Source organism: Zerene cesonia, chromosome 24 (assembly GCF_012273895.1).
Source record: "Zerene cesonia ecotype Mississippi chromosome 24, Zerene_cesonia_1.1, whole genome shotgun sequence".
Taxonomy (NCBI): domain Eukaryota; kingdom Metazoa; phylum Arthropoda; class Insecta; order Lepidoptera; family Pieridae; genus Zerene; species Zerene cesonia.
The window spans coordinates 3588373-3612464 of record NC_052125.1 but is presented as its reverse complement, the minus strand read 5'-3'; the positions used below and the strand labels follow the sequence as shown (position 1 = coordinate 3612464).

The 24092-nt window shown below is 36.0% G+C and overlaps 2 protein-coding genes across 2 annotated transcripts in view; one reads left to right on the top strand and one right to left on the bottom strand.

Annotated features, from left to right (window-relative positions):
- LOC119836369 overlaps nucleotides 1-14188 on the bottom strand; it is a 31502-nt gene extending 17314 nt beyond the window's left edge. The window contains exons 1-15 of the mRNA XM_038361673.1: nucleotides 14054-14188; nucleotides 12331-12449; nucleotides 10769-11983; nucleotides 10197-10306; nucleotides 8794-8883; nucleotides 7778-7855; nucleotides 7186-7226; nucleotides 6640-6771; nucleotides 5486-5535; nucleotides 5066-5186; nucleotides 3871-3921; nucleotides 3102-3202; nucleotides 1697-1867; nucleotides 957-1077; nucleotides 7-31 (exon numbers count right to left, since the gene is read on the bottom strand). Of these exons, the coding sequence (XP_038217601.1) occupies nucleotides 7-31; nucleotides 957-1077; nucleotides 1697-1867; nucleotides 3102-3202; nucleotides 3871-3921; nucleotides 5066-5186; nucleotides 5486-5535; nucleotides 6640-6771; nucleotides 7186-7226; nucleotides 7778-7855; nucleotides 8794-8883; nucleotides 10197-10306; nucleotides 10769-11983; nucleotides 12331-12440 (2416 nt within the window). The 5' untranslated portion in view covers nucleotides 12441-12449; nucleotides 14054-14188. The remainder of the gene's footprint in view (nucleotides 1-6; nucleotides 32-956; nucleotides 1078-1696; nucleotides 1868-3101; nucleotides 3203-3870; nucleotides 3922-5065; nucleotides 5187-5485; nucleotides 5536-6639; nucleotides 6772-7185; nucleotides 7227-7777; nucleotides 7856-8793; nucleotides 8884-10196; nucleotides 10307-10768; nucleotides 11984-12330; nucleotides 12450-14053) is intronic.
- Nucleotides 14189-15075: 887 nt separating this feature from the next.
- LOC119836411 (mothers against decapentaplegic homolog 3) overlaps nucleotides 15076-24092 on the top strand; it is a 13193-nt gene continuing 4176 nt past the window's right edge. Inside the window, exons 1-8 of the mRNA XM_038361725.1 lie at nucleotides 15076-15423; nucleotides 18796-18889; nucleotides 19375-19480; nucleotides 20206-20302; nucleotides 21170-21265; nucleotides 21588-21667; nucleotides 22669-22849; nucleotides 23554-23651. Coding sequence (XP_038217653.1) covers nucleotides 15221-15423; nucleotides 18796-18889; nucleotides 19375-19480; nucleotides 20206-20302; nucleotides 21170-21265; nucleotides 21588-21667; nucleotides 22669-22849; nucleotides 23554-23651 — 955 coding nt within the window. The 5' untranslated portion in view covers nucleotides 15076-15220. The remainder of the gene's footprint in view (nucleotides 15424-18795; nucleotides 18890-19374; nucleotides 19481-20205; nucleotides 20303-21169; nucleotides 21266-21587; nucleotides 21668-22668; nucleotides 22850-23553; nucleotides 23652-24092) is intronic.

The following is a 24092-nucleotide window of genomic DNA, read 5'->3' as shown; positions in this document are numbered from 1 at the left end:
TCAAGCAGATGTGGCACTGGAACGGCTTTATCTGCAAACGACGAACGGCCTCTTTAGATTTGATTTGCGTACGAAAAGAGGTAGCCCCTCTTGCCCCTAAGGAGGATAGCTATGGGATTTCCAAAAAAAACTATCCTACTGAACTGTCCCCGGGGATTGGGGACCCGGAATTTTCGCTACATCTTACATCAGGATATAGGATGGTTTTTATTGCAGGAATACCACGGGAACTGATCTGTCAACGCACAGCCCAAACTACTGGACCGATAGTGCTGAATTTTGGCATGTAGATAAACACTATAATATAAGCATCCGCTAAGAAAGGATTACAAAAATTCTAGCCCCAAAGGCAAAAATTATATATAAAAGTTTCTATCAAATATTATATTGACCATGAAGCCGCGGGCAACAGCTAGTCAACATTAAACGTATTCAGAATATAAAAAAGAGTATTAAAACAATTTAAATCGACAATTCAATTAAATTTAAATCCATTTAAGGACCAATTTGTGAATAACTAATTAAAACTTATCGAACAAATAAAGTATAACACAGAGACATTTATTTATTTAGTTCCTTCTTTAAAAATAAATACATCCCCTCTAAAATATCTAAACGTCGTCGGACTTAAAATCGACAAGTCGGGGGTTCGAGACCAGACGAGCGTGCGTGAGAAAAAAAATTACTTTTCAATTTATTAGCCCATGTAAATAACCACACCACTGCTGGAAACGGTGAAGGAAAACATCGTGAGGAAACCGGCATATCCGAGAATCAAAAGCTCGCACTTGGTTAGCGTAGTGGATTACGGCCTAAACCCTCATATGTCCCAGCAGTGTCCCAGCAGTGGGAACATATATGGGTTGAAGACGATGATAGTGGTGGTGATGATGGTGCTGATGATGGTGCTGATGATGGTGATGATGGTGGTGATGATGATGCTGATGATGAGGAACCTGCAAATGTGTGACGCCGTGCTCGTCCAGCGTCTGCTTGTCGAGGAACCGTTTCCCGCAGGTGACGCACACGTACCGCCGCGTGTCTGTGTGCGTGCGACTGTGTTTCGTTAGCGTCGCCCTGTCATATATTTATGACAACAAAATTAAATTACATTAAATAAAAAAGAAACAGATTAATGATAGAATAAAATAAATTGTCACTATTGCTCTTATACAGCGTATATCCAGTGACAGTTAGAGATGAGATGCCCACAATATCCCTAAATCCTTATACTATTTCATCCTTTAACGACCTTTTTTCAAACGTACCAGAACCATCTTATCACACTAATATTATAAATGTGAAAGTTTGTTTGGATACTTGTCCCTCAGTCACGCTGAAACTACTGAACAGATTTTGACGAAATTTGGTAAACAGACAGTGTATAAGCTGACTTAGGTGATAGGATATTTTTTATTACGACATATAAAACAGGATTCCTGATATCCGGGTGGAGCTGGGACGAGCGTCTAGTATGATTATAAATTCAATTTAGCTATTACAATTTAAATTTTTCGTAAAATAAACAAAATAATTTGCAAGAACATTATCACAATAAGCAAAATAATTCGCAAAGGCGATGGTGTTTGTTTACCACCAGGCGACCCCCACCTAGGTTGCCAGTTATGATATAACAAAAGGAGGCTTCGCTCTTCCTGACCAGGATGGATGATGAAGACTTAAGAGCCTGACTGACCTCAGATGGAAGGTCTTCCCGCAGCCGCTGAGCGGACACTGCCATCGCCGCTGGCGCGAGTGTCTGAAGTGCACGTGGTCGAACAGTTCCGTTTCGTTGCTGAAGTGGGCGGGGCACGCGGAGCAGTGGTACTTGCCGTCCTTGAGGAGGGCGGAGGGGGAGTGGAACTGCCTGGGAGGATAGGGAGGGGGTCATGTGGGTGTCAAACCGTCACTAATTCAGATCGAATTAACGACTTTTTAATGGCAAAGCAATTTTGCTTATATTTTGTTGTTCGGAATTTCGATTAAAAACATTATAAATCTCGCTTAAAATCGCGTTAAAAAGTCTTCAAATTCTAAACGTATACTACTCGTGTAAATTAAAACGGAAGGAAATATAAGTGTCTACAGAAAAGCTCTAAAATTACATGAATCTCTTATTGTTCTTAGAAAATCCTTAAACTACAGAAGAAGTAACCATGGCGTCATAAAGCAGTAAGTACTGATTCCAGTGAGGGAAAGCGTTTGTACTACACGAACCATATAGTTCTGTCCTTTTTTCACACTGGATTTAGTACTGTTTTAAGACGACGTGGCATTATGTCACGTCGTTGCAAAAGTGCCAAGGGCACATAGAGCTGAATATAACCGTATATATAAAAGCTATGATTAAAATCAATACTTTATATTCTACAAAAAAAAAAAAATCGAACAATCAAATCTCTAATATTATTAAATATGCGAAAATAACTTCGTATGTCTGTACCTCATGCCTAAAGCACTGAACCGATTTCGACGATATTTTGGTACAGACATGACTTGAACTCTCCGGCCTAGGTTATATCGCACAAAACCATAGGAACCGGCACCAATCGATAAGTAACTTCGTGCCGTAGTTACTAATATTATAAATCTGAAGAGTTTGTTTGTTTGAACGCACTAATCTCAGGAACTACTGATCCGATTTGAAAAATTCTTTCAGTGTTAGATAGCCCATTTATTGAGGTAGGCTATAGGCTATATATGTAACACGGGCGAAGCCGGGACGGTTCGCTAGCGTTAAACAATAGAAGAATACACATACAGGTAAATATAACAAAGTAATAAATATAGTTAAAATATATATGTGCCTTAATTAGGCCCGCCACTCAGCGTACTGACACTGATTTTCAGTGGATGCCTTATGCCTTATTGACAGCGGATGTGCTCATGCTCGAACTATTAAATTTATGAATGTTTTGTAAAATATAATACATGCATAATTATAATACGTGTGTAAATAATAATAATGATATACAATATTTATAAATACACATCTAGTTGAATATACATAATATTTACATATAGATAGAATATATTTTTAATAATTAAGATACAAACAATTATATAATATACTAAGATAACTAAACAATAACTTAACTTACATATGAAACTTGAGGCGCACTTTGGAAGTGAAGGATTCGTTGCAGTTGTGGCACGTGACTATTTGCGGGCTGTCGGCGCGGCCGCGCTTCTTGCGAACTTTCTGGAAGTTACAGCGCTCAAACTTAATCGATTATATTAAACTAGTGGAATTAGCACATTTACAAATTATTCAGTCATTCCAGGGGGGCATTTAATCGGGATTAAAAGTATCCCATCGCCCAAGTCGGCTCATACCCTGTCTGAATACCAAATTACATCACAATCGGTTCAGTGGTTTCGGCGTGATTGACGGACAAACATCCAGACAAACAAACTTTAACTCTGTTTATTTGAACTTCTATTTTAAATGTGAATAAAATAAAAGGTTAAACAAACAAACAGAATTAGAATTATTGTGGGAGTCGAGCACGCTTCGGCACGAATTGCGCCAGCCCGCACCGGGAAAGTACCACACCCCCACAGAAACCCGGCGTGAAATAGTGGCATGCCACTGTGTTTCGTACGGTGAGTGGGGGAGCCGGAGGGCCGTTTCCTTTTCCTCGCCCGTCCTAGTTCATTTCTTCTTTCCTTTTCCCTTACCCCATAAAAGCGGGCAGCGCATTCACAGACCTACCTTTGCGAATGTTTATGGGCGGTGGTGATCGCTTACCATTAGGCGAACCACCAGCTCAGCTGCCCGCTGACACATAAACATACCATCCATCCGCACAAACTTTCGCATTTATAATATTAAGATAGGACTATAAATAATATATGAATAGTACTAACCAATAAGCTATCGTTAGCGTTGCTAGTTTGCCTGGGCCTGCCTTGAGCTCTCTGAAATGTATCGTGTATATAAATTATTCGTTACTAGCCGTTCAGCCTGGCTTCTCTCGTGGTATGTATATATTCTATAACACTTTTGTATGTGGTTGTCGAGTACGCTTCGGCATGCATTGAGCCAGCTCGCACCGGGGAAGTACCACACCCCCACAGAAGACCGGCGTGAATTAGCATTCTGCTGTGTTTCGTTCGGTGAGTGGGGGAGCCGGAGGCCCATATCCTTTTCCTTCCCCTTCCCAGTTCTTTTCCCTATTCCTCTGACCAATTCTTTCTTAACCCCTTCCCAATTTAAAGTCGGCATCCATTTGTAGAGGCGTAAGGTCTGTAAGGTCCTTACAGCTCTCCAAATGGTCATAAGCGGTGGTAGCGCTTATCATCAGGCGACCCACCAGCTCCATTGCCGACTGTAACACTCCGGGATTACGTGCATATCCAGCGGTAGAAGATATTTTAAATGCCAGTCTAGTAATTCCCGAGAACTTTTTTCTTTATATTTTTAGTATAGGTTTTAATAGTTTTATTATTTCATACAACGGAAAATAACCAGCAGTGTACGCAGGATAAACAAATATCAATAACGTTAATACACCATGTCATATTAAAGGAGTACTAATTCCAGTATGGAAAAAGGGTAGAACAATATAGGATGCCATCACTTTCCCACGCTGGAATTAGTACTGCTTCAAGACGTCTAAGTGACCATCCTGAAATTACCCATTTTATTTTATTTAGTACTAGTTGTTCACCCCGTTGTACATACATGCAGCTTTCCAATGGTGAGAGAATTGTTGAAAACGGTCAAGCGGTTTTTGCCTCAAAACGCTACGAACATACAAAAATTCCTCTCAAATATATTAGGGTAATTGTGTCGATTTATAACCATTTTAATAAAAAATGTGAATAATGTGTTTGTTTGAATGTTTGTCCGCAACTCACGCTGAAGCTACTTAACGGAATTTGATGAAATTTGGTATGCGGACAGAGTATGAGCTGAATTGGGTTATAGGATACTTTTTATCCCGATTAAATCTCTCTTGCGATAAAACAGGAATCTTGACATCCGGGCGGTGCCGGGACGAGGGTCTAGTGCTATCTATATAAGTTGATTAAAAACTACCAGTTAATATGAACATTATACCTTCAAAAAGTCCTCTTTTGTCGGCACATACAGTTTGGACGGTCCAGCGGGGGATTTTTTCCTTCTACCGCGCTTACGACATTTGTGTATGGTAAGACTCTCCGCAGTTGGGAAGATGCGACTGCAAAATATAAATAAATTAAACGTTTATCAATCTAAACTAATATTATAAAGTGGAAGAATTTGTATTTTTGTTTGTTTGTAATGGATAAACTCAAAAACTACTGAACCGATTGCAATGAAATTTGGTACGTAGACAGCTGGACAACTGGAATAACATATAGGTAACTTTCTATCCCGATATTCCTACGGGATAAGGACATTCGCGGGTGAAACCGCGGAGCGCAGCTAGTAATAAATAAAATAAAGTAAATGGGTATATAAATGAATAATATGAAAGTAGAAAGAGCAAAAAATCACCTGCAGTTGAAACATTTATGTTTCGTCAAAGCGTTTTGACTGCTCTCAGGCTGGAACAAAATTAAATCGCTTTTAAAAAATAACTTTAAATTAAAAAAAAAAACGTTATTTAAGCGCCATTTTAAATTACTATATCATATTGAGCTAGGTTTGTAATTAAATCTAATCATTATGTATAAAACAACATGGTGACTGACTGATTGATCTATCAACGCACAGCCCCAACTACTAGACCGATCAGGCTGAAATTGGGCATGCAGATAGCCAGTATGACGTAGGCATCCGCTAAGAAAGGATTTTGATAAATTCTAGCCCCAAATGGATAAAATAGTGGATGAAAGTTTTGCTTCGACTACGCGGGCGCAGCTAATCAGGGCATACAAGGCAATGCCTTACCCTTACCCAAGGCAACACCTAACCCCTAGTTGAGAGAAATACAACCCCTAAGACACATAAAACCGAAAGGATAGAATAAATTCGATTTCTGAGGCGGCTGAGGATCACGGGTGGCCGAGAGGCTAGGCGTTGCTACGGTATGGCAAAAAGAGTGATAAAATTTCTTCTATTCTTTAAAAATTTGAAATATATATATTTTAATAGTTGATCGCTCTGGATCCCGTAATTTTCTTTTATTGTAATAACATACAGTTGCAAAAAATAATAAAACACGCTGTGATAGAATCAGCTAAATTGTCTCACTTGTTCTTATGCAGAGTATACCTAAGTATATTATTGAATGCTGACGATCCCAATCTGGGATCTGGAGGATTTTTGTATTATTCTAGCAATGATAACCACAATAGTAATAAATGTCCATTTAGCATCCCATTTCATAGACCAGTTTTTAAATTTCCATATCTTGCAATAGTCCTACATCGGCCGCAGACTGCCCAGGGCTGTATCTCTATAGTGCAGCCATGGGCAGGCTGCAGCTGGTGTCTCACAACACATTAAATTCTCTAAAGAGCCTCTGCGTGTTGGATCTGTGTCCCCACGGAAGCCTTCCAAAAGACTGGGTGCCTTCCTTCTGGAGGTACCCGAGTATTATGGAAATGAAATGTAATTATTGTATTGTTACCGATCCTTGAAAATATTATATGTAGTCTATTCTTTCAAAATTTCTCAGTGAAGCATTCTAAGTGCCACCTAAACACCTCGTTAAGCTTAAGCAGGTTCTGTAGTTGCTCCTCTTGCGCGTCATCACCGGTGTGCACTATCCAGATGTCTTCGTCGTCACTATCCAGCGCCTCTTGCTTCACCTCAGTCTCCAGCTCGAGGGTGGGTACCTAGAATTTTGTGGTGATCTTTGAAGCGTTAATAAATGAGAACGTTACTGATGTTTTGAAGATAAAGTGTCTGTGTGTTTGTTTGTTTGTATGATTTCAACTCGGACAATTCCTGGCTCGAATAATCCGTTTATTAAGGAAGATTTGGAGCTTTCATTGTTGCAAAAAATGCGACAAAAAATGCGATGTTTTAGAAGAAAAGGGTGATTATAGAATAAAATCATTGTAACAGTACAGTTTACATACTTATTTGTTTAATTGTAATATAACTTTTAGAAAGATATAAATTAACGGTGATTTATAAATAAATATAAGAAAAAAACAAATGATTTAATTTAGAAAATAAATTAAACATTAGGGACTGAATGGCTTTGTTCGTATTTATAACTAGATTTATAATATTTTATGTCTTACCCCAGTTGTCACGATTTTACTGCCATCTTCGTCTTTGGTGTCTGAAATTTAAATGAAAATTTTTGCGTTTAACCTACAACTGATCATCAACTAAAGGGAAAACGATCTGTCTGTCCGTATATTTGTACAAGCAATAAAATTAAACTAAATTAAAATTAAAAAAAAGCCAACCCCCATTTTGTGTTGTCGGTTGAATTTTAAATTTGACATAGCGTTTAGTATTTTTATAGTTAAGCCCTTTCATTCGATACCCATTTTAAGAGGGAATTGGGAAAAAATATTTAATCCGACATTTTGTTGTGCCTGCCGTTTTTAACTAATTTTGAACAGACTAATCTAAAAAACATGTGGGTATTGGCTTTAAAAATAAAAAAAAAAGACCACATCGACATCGGTAGATCCGTTTGAGAGCTACGATGCCTTCATACGTCAGGGGTTAAAAACTACTGCATGAAATTTAATGCGTGACGAATTTAATGGGAAATTTAATGGGACATAACATATAGGCTGATATTATTATTTTGGGACATGGTTTTTTTTTTTTAATTAAATCTGGAATAAACTTCAATAGCGTGATGTAGGACGACCTCACCTGAATCTACTTCCTTCTTCACGGCACTTCTCGTCCTTTTGGCTACGGGCGAAGATTCCTTCGAGGCGTTTGCCTTTTCTGAAATATAAAATTATTTACCTAAAGTATTTTCACCCACTTACATTGACCGCCTCCTTGGTAGGTACAGTGGTTAACGCATGAGCGTAGAACCGAGGGGTCCTGGGTTCAATTCCCGGTGGGGACGCATAAAAAAAAAATGTCTCGGTCTGGCAGGACACAGAAGGCAGATCACCCACTTGTAAAGAAAATCGATCAGTGAAACAGATGTACATCATCTGCCCCATACCCCACTAGCGGACACGGGACTTTACTTACACATGACGGAGAAGGTCGCAATATAAGCATCATCATCCGACGTAGTGGGCGTATTAAATGGGTAATCGAACAATGAGGTAACGAATTACACATAATGATTACACTAAACAAAAATCACAACTTAAATAACACAGTACAACGAAACGTGACGAACAGTTCCTTGCTGGACAGAAATGACTCCCAAATGGTAAGTGAGCTTTGAGCATATAACAAACCTAAAAAAAAGCATTTAAAATGACACTTCCTTTATTTTTTTACAGTTGAAAAATATAGTCTAACTAGCTAGCTGACCCGGTAAACGCTGTCCTGCCTTACACTCACATTTAGCGGTATGAAAAATAGATGTTGACCGATTCTCAGACCCACTCGATATGCACACAAAATTTTATGAGAATCGGTGCAGCCAATTGGGAGGAGTATAGTAACTGACATTGTGACACGAGAATCCTACTATCCTACTAATATTATAAATGCGAAAGTTTGTAAGGATGTGTGTGTGTGTTTGTTGCTCTTTTACGCAAAACTACTGAACCGATTGCAATGAATGACTTGCGCGGTCGAAACCGCGGGGCGCAGCTAGTTTTATATATATAGAAGATAAAATTGTGCGATTCCCTCGTTTTTGGGAATAAGTAAATATTCTCTTTATTGAAACGTGTCGTTTTATTTGTATGACTTACCCTCCTTTTTACCATCTTCCAGAGTGTCTCCTTTGGGCTTATCGTGTGCCGCTTTTATGTGGCCTTTCAGCCATTTTGAATTTGCGTAACCTGAAATAATACAAATAATATATATGTACATTTGTATTTATTTTTATTGTATACAATATTATACTTTTACAAAATTTCGCCAAGCTGCTATGATAGTTTGTTGGTGATTGAAAATAACTATTGAAAGAAAAAAGCTCAACATCTATCTTCAGTACTATTATATAATTTATAATTAGACCAAATTTAAATCAGACCACACGGGAGGCGTCAGATTTCAAATAAAAAAAGCATGATAAGAAATCGGTTCAGTTGTTCAGTATTGATGTTGAAAAAAGTGAAAAAAAAAGCAAAAAAAAATTCAGTAGAATTACCTCCTCCTTTTCTTGAAGTCGGTTGAAAATCAAGTTTTTTATTTGTGAAACTAACATTTTTTTGTTTGATACATAATACATTTTTATCTTTATCACGGGCTTAGAGATAATTTTAATACTATGATGGTACTTCGAAAAATCATTAAATAAGACTACCCGCAACTATTTTCGACATCTTAAAATATATGGTAATTAAATGAAATAAAATAAATGAAATAAAGTACTACAAGTAAATAGCTAAATAATTAACTTAAAATTTCATGTATATTTTAATTACTCAGGACACAATCAAGACCAAACTACTTTTACATACAAATATAAGATTCATTCAAACAATTTTCCATAATTACAACTACCTACAACTACATTCGTTCCATCGATACAATATTGTAATCATTGAAATAATGTTTCGTATTGGTTGTGATGGTTCTTAATCATCTGAATAGATGGCGTGGGGTGCCCCTTAGGCACATGAAACCGAAAGAGTAGAAGAAATTCGATTACTGTGGCAGGATCACGGGTGGCCGAGAGGCAAGTCGTTGCTACGGTTAGGCAAGAAACGCAGGTTCGAATCCTGCCTCGTGATCAAATTTTTTCTATTCCTTCAAAATTTCTCATACCTACAACTACCTTCTCTTATTCAAACGCTAAGGCTATAATCAATTATTCACTACATAAATATTATCTTATCCTTCACTTATTATTACCCGACTGCGACAAAAGGAGGGTAATGATTTTCTAGCAAATGTATGTTCGTATGTATTTCATTGGTAGTTCTGTGTTTTTTTATACCCTAGCGAAATATTAATACAATCCAAGTAAAAAAATGCAGTCGGGTTTTTGTTTTCATATTAATTATTGTTTTATGTTAGTTTTTTTTTTTACAAATGGATTGTCGACATTAAGGTGGAAAGGGATTAAGAAGGGAGGGGAATAAGGGGAAGGGCTAGGAAGGGTATTAGGATAGGTAGAAGGGATTGTAGTTTACTTTAAAATCCATACCGTAATCACACAACGGGCAGGGATACACAATGCCTTCGGGCAAATCGTGCTTATGTTCCTCGCAGTGGTCAATAACTTCTTCAAGTATCGAAAATATTCTATCGCAAAACCTATTGAAATAGCATACTTTTGTAATCGATTTAAAATGTGATCTATTCCTAAACCAGCTTTGCCCGCGGCTTCGCACGCGTTAAATTTGGATAAAATGTGAGGGGGAAAGCTCTCACTTTTTTCTATGTTATTGTACATATAAACCTTCCTCTTGAATCACTCTATTGAAAAAATCAACATCTGTTACATATTTTCAAAGATGCAGACACACAGACGGCGCAAAGCGACTTTGTTTTATACTATGTAGTGATAGAAACATAAGATTTCATCACAATTTCTATTGCGTAGTGTTTCATAAAAAGTTGAGCTACCGTGACGTTTTAAAGCAGTACCAATTAAGTGCGGGAAGAAGACGGACCTATATAGGTTGTCTAGCGCCATCACTTACCCACACTAGTAGCAACACTGCTTTAAGACGTCGCTGTAAACCGTAAAGTATAGCATATGCTTGAATAACAAACCTGCATTTCAATTCATCGATTTTATCATTCTGGTATTTCCCCAAAAACTCCTTCACATCCTCGTCCGCTTCCTCCAAATTGTCTATCACCTTGTCAATCTCCATTTCCGGTTCTACTATCTCCACGTCGCTAGAACTCTTCTGAGCGGCAACTGTATCTATGGTATCCTCCATCTTGTCTTTGGTATGGTCGAAGCACCGCCGCTTCAAGTCGATATCCGTTACGTTCTGAAATATATACTGCTGGTTGTTTTTTATGACTAAGTATTCGTCGCTATTCAACGCTTCGTTGGGGCTTTTGACGAGACACAACTTGAAATTGTCAGCTAAGCATTGTTCACAAATGATCTTCAACTGCATGGCCATCCTTTTCTGCGGCGAACACCTGTGTATCCGTTGGTCTTCGTTATCGAACAGGTACATCTTTTCCAGATTGTTCTCGACGATCCTCCCGCAAATGCAACAGTCCTGGTTCTGGCCGGAATCCAAGCTGGATTTATACCAATTCTTGTGGACAACTCTCGTTGGATCCGTTTTGCGCACATGCTTTCGTTTATCGTAATTCATACTTTTATCGTACGGTAGGGACGTGACTGGCGAATCTTTAAACATGTTCAGAATATCTTCGCGCGTAAATATATCGCTCTTGGGGCAATTGTCGTCATAGTTTTTGAAATTATCCTTAATAATTCTTGTGGGAGACACGTTTCTGTTGACTGGATTTAGAACAGTGTACGTTTTAGCACTTGACTCTAGGTATTTTGTGAATTGAGCCTCGAAATTGGATGTGTTGTTACAGACCAGTTTGAACGGTAGGCTATTGACGAAGCTCTTTGGACTCGAGTTGTTACTAGACCATCTGGACACAGGACTCTCTATATTCACGTCCTTTATGCTTATGTTATCAGCACTTATATCATTATGGTCGTCCGAGCCGTCCGTATATTTAACGAAGGGTATTTTTTCCAATGTTAAATCGATTAGGGGATCTTCATTGTCAAAATGGATTAGGGACGCCCTAATTTGCGTTCCATCATCAAGTACATACATTAGGTCATCATTGGCATTTCCATCTGACGTGTCGTACGCCTGTCGGAGGCCACAGTTGGCTATATTCTGTTCAGCATTTAAGAGGAATTGATAAATGTTATCGTCCAAGGACACCGGTTGGTTACCAGTGATGGAGTTTATGTCGATTTCGAAGCCTAGCATTGATCTGTAATAAAAATTATCAGATCTTTGAAACGTTTACCTATCAATATCGTGACAGTAAAAATGTTTTATATAAGTAACTATTTATAACCCCTACTAATATTATGAATGCAAAAGTAACTATGTATCTATCTGCCTGTCTCTGGTATGTCACTTCTGCACATCTAAACCACTAAGCCGATTTTGATGAAATTTGGTACTTGGATTGGATTTGGATTGGATTGGAGAGATATTGTAGAGATAAAACTATTTGCTATCAATACCAATACAAAAAGTATCACGCAAATCTCAAACGGACATAGAACCTCCTTTACGTTTTTGAATGTCGGTTAATAAACACATAATACTTACTTAGCCTTGTCCAAAAATAGCCGAAAATCGTCATGAGGTTCGATTTTTAATGCAACCTCATCCCCATTTATATTGTCCATACAAAGCACTAATGGAGGGGGATCCGCCATAATGAATAGCTGAAAAGAGAACAGGATAAATACTAACATTGTGATAAGATATAATTCACATCACACAGGCATAAGGCATCCACTGAAAATCAGTGTTATTACGTCTAATGGCAGGCCAAATTAGGGCACATATATATTTAAGTATCTAAATAATTGACCTCTATTGTTATCTTTCTCTGTTTGTATGTGTCATAATAAACATGCTTTCTTTCTTTAATTCCATTGAATTAGAAGAAAGAAAGAAAGAAGATTAAACTTATTTATAGTATAATAATGTTGATTCATGTTATCTATGGAATTATGGTGCGAATGGATGTTTCATCTTCAATTTAAAATTGAGTCATGATATGTACTATTAAAAATATATGAGCAGGTATATAAAAAATTGAATATTTTTTAATCTAATATATTAAGACTATGCTTAATATTAAGGAAACCTCAATATCCCTAATAATATTATAAATGTGAGATGTGAAAGTAATTGTAAAGTAACTGTTTGTCTCTTTTTCAAGCATAAACCTTTGAACTATTTTGAATGAAGTTTGGTGCAATTAAATTTTGAGACCCTAGACTCAAAGTCAAACTGAAAAATTTATTTATACAATTAGACTTCTTATAGAAGCAATTTCGAATCGTCATTTTACACAGTTTTAACATTTACCAACAGTTTGGAGAACAGTTTCTACAGAGAAGAGTTGGCAAGGAACTCTATAGCTGTTCTTTTGAAATAAAATAAAACAAGTGCTCAGAGAGGATATATGATAGTTTTATTCCAGTTATCCCAGGGGACCGGGCACTGTGCAGGTATAATCACCTGGTATACTAATTAAATGAAACATACTACTTACATGTTACTTTATAGCAACTTGGCCCACCATTGCTTGGATTTACCCAAGATAAAAATAAAGCCTATCATCTCTATATCTATCTCAAATTATAATCTTAATTATTAAATTTCTGTTCCGTTTTTAAATTACCACACAAATACTCATGTTTAAAGGTATGAATAAAGTATCTCGATAAAGATATTAGGTTTAAGAATAAATACTGTCAAATTGGCACATCTCATCGGGAGCTACCACATATTGTATAACTGTGTATATTTTATATATATACATAAGCTATTTTTAAATAATTTCTATTTATTAAAAGATATAAATGATTAATAATAGATGTAATATTGATTTGATAAACAGAACTTTTAGTACTACGTATATTATTTAAACAAGAAAGCCTAGAAATTATATACATCATCATTTGAATAGCATTCATACTTAATAGAACAAAGAAAGTTAGAATAATATGCTTTGTGATTAACTAAAATGTTATTAAAATTAAACAAGGGAAGTAAACGCATGATGATCTCTATGTTAAAAACAAGAAAAGGGATTTGCGTAATTTACGAAGTACCAATTGCTTTAAAAATTAATTCAGGTTAAAAAAATATGTGGAAATTTTCCAGCCTAGTATTTATTTGTTGGCCAAGGAAAAAATTATTGATTGTAAGTGGCCAGTAAATACAAATTATAAGATGAATAGGCGAATGATCCTTTTGAAGAAATGCACTAAATGTAAGAAGTTTATAAAATAAGAAGAAAAATAAATTCACTAACCAGCTAGATATTTTCTCAGAAAAAAATGTCGTTTCTCATGCAACTGGCATTCAATACAAGGTAAACAATTGAATAATATGATTTTTACGTTTCACATTTTTGAAAACAAAAACATCGCGCCTTTTTATACATATTACAGATGTCATTAGTATTGACAATGATAAACTCTATTATCTCTGTCTTCGCTTATGAAATAAAAACATCACAAATGATACCAAAAAAATATTATTTGGTGTTTCATTAACTATTTATCAATTTATATTTTATATTGTCTTTTGTTTTTGTTGGACTTGTGGAATAATATATAAAATGCTGATAAATGACTACAATTCATATTTTATTAAGTCAGATGTAAATTTTTACCAGCAATAGAGACTCCCGAATTTTGGGAATTTTAAAATTTTTTACAATTTGCGATATTTGATTTTAATTTTAATTCAAGAAATTACAATATATTTATAATTCATTGTATTGATACGTATTAAATGCAGTTTAAAATATTTAAATAGATTATTATTTACGCATAACTACTCACAAATACAAATGACAAAAACAATACCTTCCTCCGTACATACTTAATAATACTCTATGATTTCCTATTATAAGTTGAATGAGATAGCAAATATAAAATTTTGTACAGTTGTATTCATCAATAATTGTTGTAGAATTTTTTATTTTACATCAAATAATATACAAATACTTAGGGTAATTTGTAAATATTCGATGGCAGTCCACAAGTGAAACTGTCACATTATTATCAGCGTGGGCGTAATTGTCAATTGATAAAAAATAAAAACAAATATTGAACATGTCATATCGGAAAATTTTAAAATCTATACAATGATTTAATTGTATTTTTTCTCATAAGTAGCATTTTACGTTTAAGCATATACATAGATACATATAATACACATCTTTCATATTAAAATCATATAGGAATAAATACCATAATTAAGCTAAATACAAATCAAAGGCGCAAGAAAGAGACAAACAACATTAATGTGTTCAATGTTGATTGACAATGAAATGTCATTCATTAATTCCATCTCAATAATGGCCGAATCTGATATCTAAATACGGAACGTTCGTAAATCTTATAGTTAATCGGCTGCAATTTTTTTTGAGCAAGTGATTTCGTTGCATGTGTTAAGAAGGGATTAATGCGGAATGTTTCCGCTAACCCCGCCCGTTGTGAAAAGATTATTGGGATGGAAAAAGGGTCCTGAAGGATCGTCAGCCGCAGAGGATAAATGGTCCGAGAAGGCTGTTAAAAGTCTGGTTAAGAAGTTGAAGAAGAGTGGGGCTATTGAGGAGTTGGAGAAGGCTCTGTCCAATCAAAGCAGCCACACGAAATGCGTCACTATACCAAGGTACATACGATCAGTTGTTTTTTTTTTTGTTTACTACTAAAGTAGATGGTAAGTGAAAATATTTTTTTTAGGACCCTTTTCCCCCATTTTTTTTTCCAGAAAAATATAATAAAATAGATTTTTATCGACTTATAGATGTATGTACAGACATAAATATTTTTTTTTCCTATATGAACAATTTCTGATTACATAAACGTTCAATCATATTGTTTACAATTTAATTTAATTTACAAATTTGTAACATTAATCTTTGACCATTACTTACATCACATCTAAATAGTTTATTTAAAAAAAAAAATCGACATGGTATGTATTTGTTGGTATTTAAAAAGATTTGACTTAAATTTTTAAGGCATAGAAAATATTTCCTTGATTTAAGTATTTTCTTATAAAATATTATCTTATAAGAGTCCTTGTAAATAAGAAAGAAATGTTGCATGCACTTTTCACCTTTATGAAAGTAAAATACTCAGGCCAATCCCCAACAGCTTAAAATTCCATTCAGGTAACTCATAAATTATGTGATTTAACTACTTTTCCAATGTTAAATAGGTTCTATGTAATAATGACGATTCAAAAACCGCTTTTACAGTGCATCTAAATCTATAGTTATTCTATATATATTTAGATACTAATAACATAAAGCTGAAGAATTTGTTAGGACTTGATAATCTCATGAAATGGTGGACCAATTTTAGAGATTATTTCACTATTGTCTATTTATGTCATCTCTAAGCGCTATAATATACTACCAATATTATAAATGCGAAAGTTTATAAGTACAAATGGATGTATGTATGTGTGGATGTTTGTTACTCTTTCAGACAAAAGCTATTGAATCGATTGCAATGAAATTATGTACTTAGATAACTGGACAAACGGAATAACACATAGATAATTTTTTATTCCGATACTCCTATGGGATATAGACTTACACGGGTGAAACCGCGGGAAGTAGCTAGTAAGCTATAAAAGTAGAATGGACAAGGTCAAGGTGAAGTGCTAGTGAATAATAGGTTTACTTTTATGTAGACTATATATAGCTACAACAATATGCATAAAGTGTGTGTAAACTGAAATAAAATGTACACTTTCTTTTGAGTTGTATGTGTTGTTTCCCTAGTAAATATATATATTTTTTATAGTAAAAGTGTTTGGATTGGTTGAATATGTAAGTTTGGTGAAAACTGAATGTTTAGAAAGAGAAAAAAAGAGGAATGTTTTGGAATTTGCTTTAAAATTGAAAACTTATCATCACCCACTGTTTGATATTTGAATGATTTTCCATGAAAATCTGTCCTCAGTTTAATTACATGATTTGATCGGATAGTAATTGCAAAATAAATACATTATTAAAAGATATAAACCAAAGAAAATATGTGCTGCACATTTTTCTTATCTATTAATCATATCTTACAACTAACACTGTTATAATTTGCAATTTTTTTTGGCAACCCTACACAAGGTCAACATATATCTTCTGAAATACAAGGCTTTAACATAATATGCCAAGGACTCTTCTAATTTTGTTCCAACAAAGACAGACTCAAATATTCATTAAATTATATTTCAAAATGATTCGATAGAAGTACAATATTATTTTAATATGTCTAGGGCATTGACCTTGCGATTTTTCGTCCATTATGCCCAAAACCGGAAAATTCAATATGGCGGATAAGGTACTGTCTCTACTACCAACTATTCTAGGAAAAACTCCACACCTAAATGAACGACTATAACCCGACCAAAATTGAAATCCTCCGAGCGCATTGACCTCGCTGGGGACAACGACCATCGCACTTTAGTTACATAACCGCAGACAGGACGCAAAATCCAAAAGGAAGGTCAAATCGCCGTCAAAACAATTGAAGCTTTGTCAATATGGCCGACGGGTTTTGGACCTCTGCGTTTTTTTAACCGCTATTTTTATTAGAACAGGAAATAATTCTCAATTCAAAAAGGTTTTATACTCTATCCGGTGTTTAGTATTTGTGATATTTCTAAATACGTGCGTGCTTCTATGTGCGATTTATGTGAAAATCGAATTGTTTTTGTCTTAGAAAAGTGTTAGTTTGTACTTGTGATAGTATTTTTGGATCGTAAGTAATTCTTATTGGATTCTTGTTTATGTGCTCATTATATAGTTAAAAAAAATGACTACATATTTAATCAATATTTTAAATAGAGAATGTGTATTGAACAGGCTAAGGTCATATTATTAATTATTTTGCATTTTACGCACGTGAGAGATTAGTTTTTTTTTACTGGAGGTTACATACATTTAACAAATAGGAATACTATAATTATCTGTAAATATCACCTTGATGCGTAGTTTAATCCAATGGCAAAAGTATATACTTGGTTAAAAAATAAAATGACTCGTCTTAAATTGTTCATATTTGTATAGGCAACAAAAAACCGAGTCAATATTATTGGTAATATATTCGTGGACGAAATTATTATTTTTAACTAGCTGTACCACGCGGTTTCACACGCGGACGAATCCGCAGGCAATGGCAAGTTACATTTCTGTAGCTCATGTGTAATTCTCTTCCATCACTCTCAAGTATCAGTATGTATCATCAATGTGTTCTTTGGTTTTCACATGTAAGAGTAACAAACATACATCCATCCTCATATACTTTAACATTTCTAATATTAGTATGATAATAGTTGTTAGGCTTGAAGATGTTATAATATTGATATGATTTTAAAAGAGTGCAGTGCAGTTTTTTGCTGCTCATCTCGGTTTATTATTTATTTCTAAAGCGCTTTATAAATGTCAAAAGACTGACATACTTGAAGCGCTTCTAAAAGCAGTGTAGTTAAATATTTTTTATTTCAGAGGTGTAGCCTTTAAAAAAGTGAAGTCCCATGTCCCCTAGTGGGGTATGGGGCAGATGATGTACATCCGTTTCACTGATCGATTTTCTTTAGGGACAAGTAGGTGATCAGCCTTCTGTGTCCTGCCAGACCGAGACATTTTTTTTTTGTGCATCCCCACCGGAAATTGAACCCAGGACCCCTCGGTTCTACGCTCACGCGTTAACCACTGTACCAAGGAGGCGGTCAAGGCGGTGTAGCCTTTAATTGGTTGTAAATAACTTGCCGCGCTGTTAAAAGGATAAGGAATGAATTGGTAACACGAATATAGCAATGAACTTAAAAGGTTGAGGATAACAAAACTGGCCTCGGGCTGAAGCATTCTCAACTTAACATTATTCTTAACATCAGGTGACCCGTCTGCTCGCTTGCCTGCCCTTTCACATAAAAAAAAAAAAAAAAAAACTTCTACAAAACATACATGTTTGAGTTTATCTCATTGGAAGGTCTCTTCATATGCCATTAATATATGATTTATAATTGTTTTAGGGTGAAACCCAATGATAATATATTAAACGGACAGTACAGGAAGGGGCTGCCGCATGTAGTTTACTGCAGGCTGTGGCGCTGGCCGCAGCTACAGGTTGGTAATAATAATGATATTTGAAATAAATAGTATCCCCTAAGTTATATTGTTACACTATATAGTATTTATAAGAAGAGCAGTGGTGGCTGAGTAGTAAGATTGGACTTGAATTGAGAAGTGGAGTGTTCGAACTAGACTTGTGTGCAGGAAATAAATAAATTTTCAAATTATTCGTGAAGGAAAACATTTTGAGGAAACTGGTTTGTCCAAGAATTCAAAATCTCACTACATATATTGCATTACATTACACAATTTCACTACATATTTCCACAAGACAACATCTTGTGATATCTGCCAACCTACACTTGGCCAGAATTGTGGATTATGGCTTCTACCCTCATAGATTATAATTATAGGTTGATGATGATAGTATTTATATTTTAATTATTATTTAGACTATATGCTATATTTAAAATGCCAAATGTCATATGGAAATTGACCTGTGGAAATTTTTATTTTACAGTTTATATTTAACATTTCAGAGTCAGCATGAATTAAAGCCAGTTGATCACTGTGAATTCGCATACCAGTTGAAGAAGGACGAAGTGTGCATTAACCCTTATCATTACAATAAAGTTGATTCACCCGGTATGTACATGGAAATTTATGGTTTTTTTTAACCCTTTCAGTCTCATTGCGGTACCCTCCTCTAATCCAACCGCCTCCTTGGTACAGTGGTTAACACGTCAGTGTAGGAAGAGTCCCAGGTTCGAAACCCAGTGGGGATTTCCAAAAAATTGTCTTGTTGATAGGACAGAAGGCTGGTCACTTACTTGTCCGTAAAGAAAATCGATCAGTGAAATAGATGTAAATTATCTGGGCCATACCCCAATAGGTGACACAGGACTTTTTTTCAGCCGCATCCAGTCACCTATTTAAAAAAGAGACTGTATGTAGATTGTACAGATTAAATTTAAAAAATTCTTTCAGTGTTAGGTTGTCTGGCCATGGTGGAATCCTACCGGTAATATAAGATAATGTATGTAGTTGAAACCATAATACAACAACAGAGTTTTAGTTAAAAAGGGCTTAATAGTTTGTGCTTATCTGTTACCCACTTGAAAATACAATTTTGAATTGGTATTAGAATGTTGAACAAATAAGAGGCTTAGTATGAAAGAGGAATAATATGAAAATGGAATATTTACACAAAATTTTTCCATGGGATCGCATCATCCATCACATTTAAAAAAATGTTATCACTAAACTCAGATAATTATAAAGTTTGAATTAACAAATGTAATTGATCCTATTCTTAGTTGGATACCATAATACTTATACATGCATATAAAATATCTCCGTTGAACTCGCAGCGTTGCCCCCAATCTTGGTGCCCCGCTGTCCGGAGAGCGAGAGCCGCGCTCCGCCCCCGTACGACTACCACCAGCCGCACCACGAGCACACCGATAAGTGAGTTTCATCTATGCTTATATGCGTTGGTTTTTAAGTTAAAGTGTGTTTGTTTGACCTCGCTAATCTCTGGAACTACGGGACCAATTTGAAAAATTCTTTAGTGCTTGACTGTCTCTTTGTGGATGCAACCGCAAGGTACAGTTAGGTCATGATATGGAATGAAAAAGAACGAGTTTGCCAATTTATAATATTAGTGCAGCTAGATAATGTTATTTTCGAATAGATTGTGTTTAGTAGTTAATTAAGAGTGTGTGTAATAAAGATGTATATGTCTACATCTACACTAATATTCAATTTAATTAAATTCTTTTGGTGAGTGGAAATTTTTTTATACACAATTCTGCCGATGTGATGATGTTGGGAAGATAATACACATGCAGACACAAAGTAAAAGTTAACTATAAAATACTGATGTCAATCAAATCGCAGATATCACTAATATTATAAAAAAGACGAATTTGTAGGGTTTTTTTTAATTGATAATAGAGTTTGTTTGTGATGGATAAACTCTAAAACTGCATGACCAATTTTAAAAAATCCTCTTTCATTCGAAAGCTGCACCTTCACTGAGTGACATAGGCTATATATTTACCACGGGCGAAGCTGGCGCGGACAGTTAGTTTTTTCTATATTCCTCTCCATTAATAGTTTAAATAAAAATTAACTAGAAATTGCTTGTTTATCTGTTTGTTGAGCAGTGATTATTACCTTTAAATTATTTCCATTACCCTATTTATTGTGTTTCTAAAAATTAGTCACTGTTTTTCTAAAATATGTTTAAAAAAAAAGAATATGAGCTCAATCAACTCTTATCTATTGTAACTGAATTTAAATATAAACTAAGTTCTCTTTGTCGGTGTTTAGCAGCGTGATGCAGAGCGGCGTGGTGAGCGCCCACAGCGCGCTCTACCTCGAGGCGACGCTCGCGCAACAGGTGCCCGGCAACACCACTGTGCACCTGTGAGTTGCCAATAGTTACCAAAGTTGCCTATGCATGCAAACGGGTTGCGAGTAGTTACCAATGTGATAGCAATAGTTACCAATGAGTTGCCAATGAATTGCCAATAGTTTCCAAAGTTAATAAAGTTGTCTATGCTAAACTCGAGAACAAATAGAACACCTTTTTTCCCTAGCAAATAGCTATATTATCTTCTATGAACACCCGCAGGGGACTACCTCTGCTCTGTTCACGGGCGGTGGTGGTCGCTCACCATCAACTCACTTGCCCAATGTGACAAAAAAAAGAAGAAAAAAATCATAAAAAAGCTAACCATTTTTGCAGGAGCTCCTCCACCGTGGAGACGCCGCCGCCGGGCTACATGAGCGAGGACGGCGATCCGATGGATCACAACGACAATATGAGTGAGTCCGTTGACAATTTGTTTGTTTGTTTATTCGTTTTTTTTTTAGTTTAGTAATACGACTAAGCAATATAATAAATCGCTAAACTGAATTTATATTGGATGGCATACGGCAGGCACCAAATAAATCTATACATATAACATAAAGTCGTGTTAGTTATACAATTTATAAATTAAGAACGCCAGAACCGATTACGTTGATGTTTAGTACAGAGATAGTTTGAGATGCAAGACGAGAATTTATCTCGGAAGTCGAACGGGTACGGGAACTTTGCCGGTAGCGCTCCGGGTCTGTCTTTGCTTTCTGCGACTACGCGGGCAATGCCGCAAGCGAAAAGAGGCTGTGAATAATATTTTTTTTTAATACAGCCGAATTGTGACCCCTTATTTTGAAAGTCGGTTGAGAACAAAACTAAAAATATTAACGTAGCGTACAAAAATAATGTTTGCTATTATTGGTTAAAGAATTTTCGAATCATAAAGAACTGGCAAAGAGTAAAGATATATGGTCCTGAGATAATAGACATTAACCTAACAGTTTACATTTCCGTGGGATTCTTTGGGTATAAATTTGTCATATTTCCTTTCTGAAGTCTCAAACTGTCTGTGCTGAATTTCATCCGAATCGTTTCATTGGTTTCGCCATCATTTACCAGACAGTCGAGGATGGTATATGATAATGTCTGGTTGGATAGTGCAATAGTTAAAAGAAAGAAGGAAAATCATCACACTTCACACTAACAATGTAATAAATGTGAAAGTTTGTTTGTTTAGATGTTTGTTCATCAATCGTGCTGAAATTACTGAATGGATTTGTATGAAATTTTGGTATACAGACAGAGTATGACCTGACTTGGGTGATACGATACTTTTATCCCGATTAAATGCTCCCTTGTTATAAAACAGGAATCTTGACATCCGATCGGAGCCGGGACGAGCGTCTAGTATTATATAAATCTACCTGTTTTTTTTTTTTATTTTAACAATGTTCGTATACCACAGACCTGACCCGCCTCAGCCCGAGCTCGCTGGGCGCGGAGACGGCGCCCGTGCTGTACCACGAGCCGGCGTTCTGGTGCAGCATCAGCTACTACGAGCTGAACACGCGCGTCGGGGAGACGTTCCACGCGTCGCAGCCCTCCATCACCGTCGACGGCTTCACCGACCCCAGCAACAGCGAGCGGTGAGTGCGCGGGGAGACGCCTGCCGCGGGAGACGACTGCTGTGGGAGACGTCTGCTGCGGAAGACGCTCGCACTGGTCTGATTGATTCTGAATACCCAAACCATTAGTGTGGTATTACCTTTGCTGTTTCTAAATCTATAACAACGTTTTAACCCGCTTGGGTTAGGCAGTTCTAGCAAAGAACACTAGCAGGAATATGTGTTTAGGAAAATTTAAAATTGCTTGAAACTAGCTGCGCCCCGCAGTTTCACCCGCGTTAGTCTATATCCCGTAGGAACATCGGGATAAAAAGTTGCCTATGTGTTATTCCAGTTGTCCAGCTGTCTACGTACCAAATTTCATTGCACCCGGTTCAGTAGTTTTTTGCTTATACATACATCCATCCTCACAAACTTTCGCATATATAATATTACATAGTTTGAAATATGTGCTTGAGAAAACATTTAAAATTATTATTTATACTCGACAAAGTTTCGTGAAAATAATGATGGTTTAGAAATTAAAAACTTTTTAACGGATTTTAAACGTGATTTATTCATTATATTATTAACCCGACGTTTCGAACACTTCACAGCGAGCGTGGTCACGGGGAGATGTCTCCCCGAAGTTTTTAATTTCTAAATTCTCGCGTAAAATGAAACATAAGAAAATACTAATAATGATTGGTCCTTAAATATAATTTCGCATGTCCACATGTCCGCAGCTTCTGCCTCGGGCTGCTGTCGAACGTGAACCGCAACGAGGTGGTGGAGCAGACGCGCCGGCACATCGGCAAGGGCGTCCGCCTCTACTATATCGGCGGTGAGTGTGTGTGGTCGATTATTTAGTTGTGTTTTTTTTTTTCGTTCTCTAACTACCCTCATTGATGTCTGGTTGCGGAATATGTGTATGTATTTGTGTTTTTTGCTATCTACCCTCATTGATGTATGGTTGCGGAGTATGTGTTTGTTTGTTTTTTTGCTATCTACCCTCATTGATATATGGTTGCGGAGTGTTTGTTTGTTTTTTTGCTATCTACCCTCATTGACGTATGGTTGTGGAATATGTCTGTTTGAACGCGCTAACCTCGGTAAGTAGAGTTGTCATTATCATATATATTATACAGCTGAAAAATTTGTTTGTTTGAACGCGCTAACCTCTGGGGCCAGTTGTAGTATACTATATAATAATCCGACCTATTCATAAAAAAGGTTCGCGAAGTGAGTATGAAAATTACCGCCCGATTACCATTCTTCCGGTTTT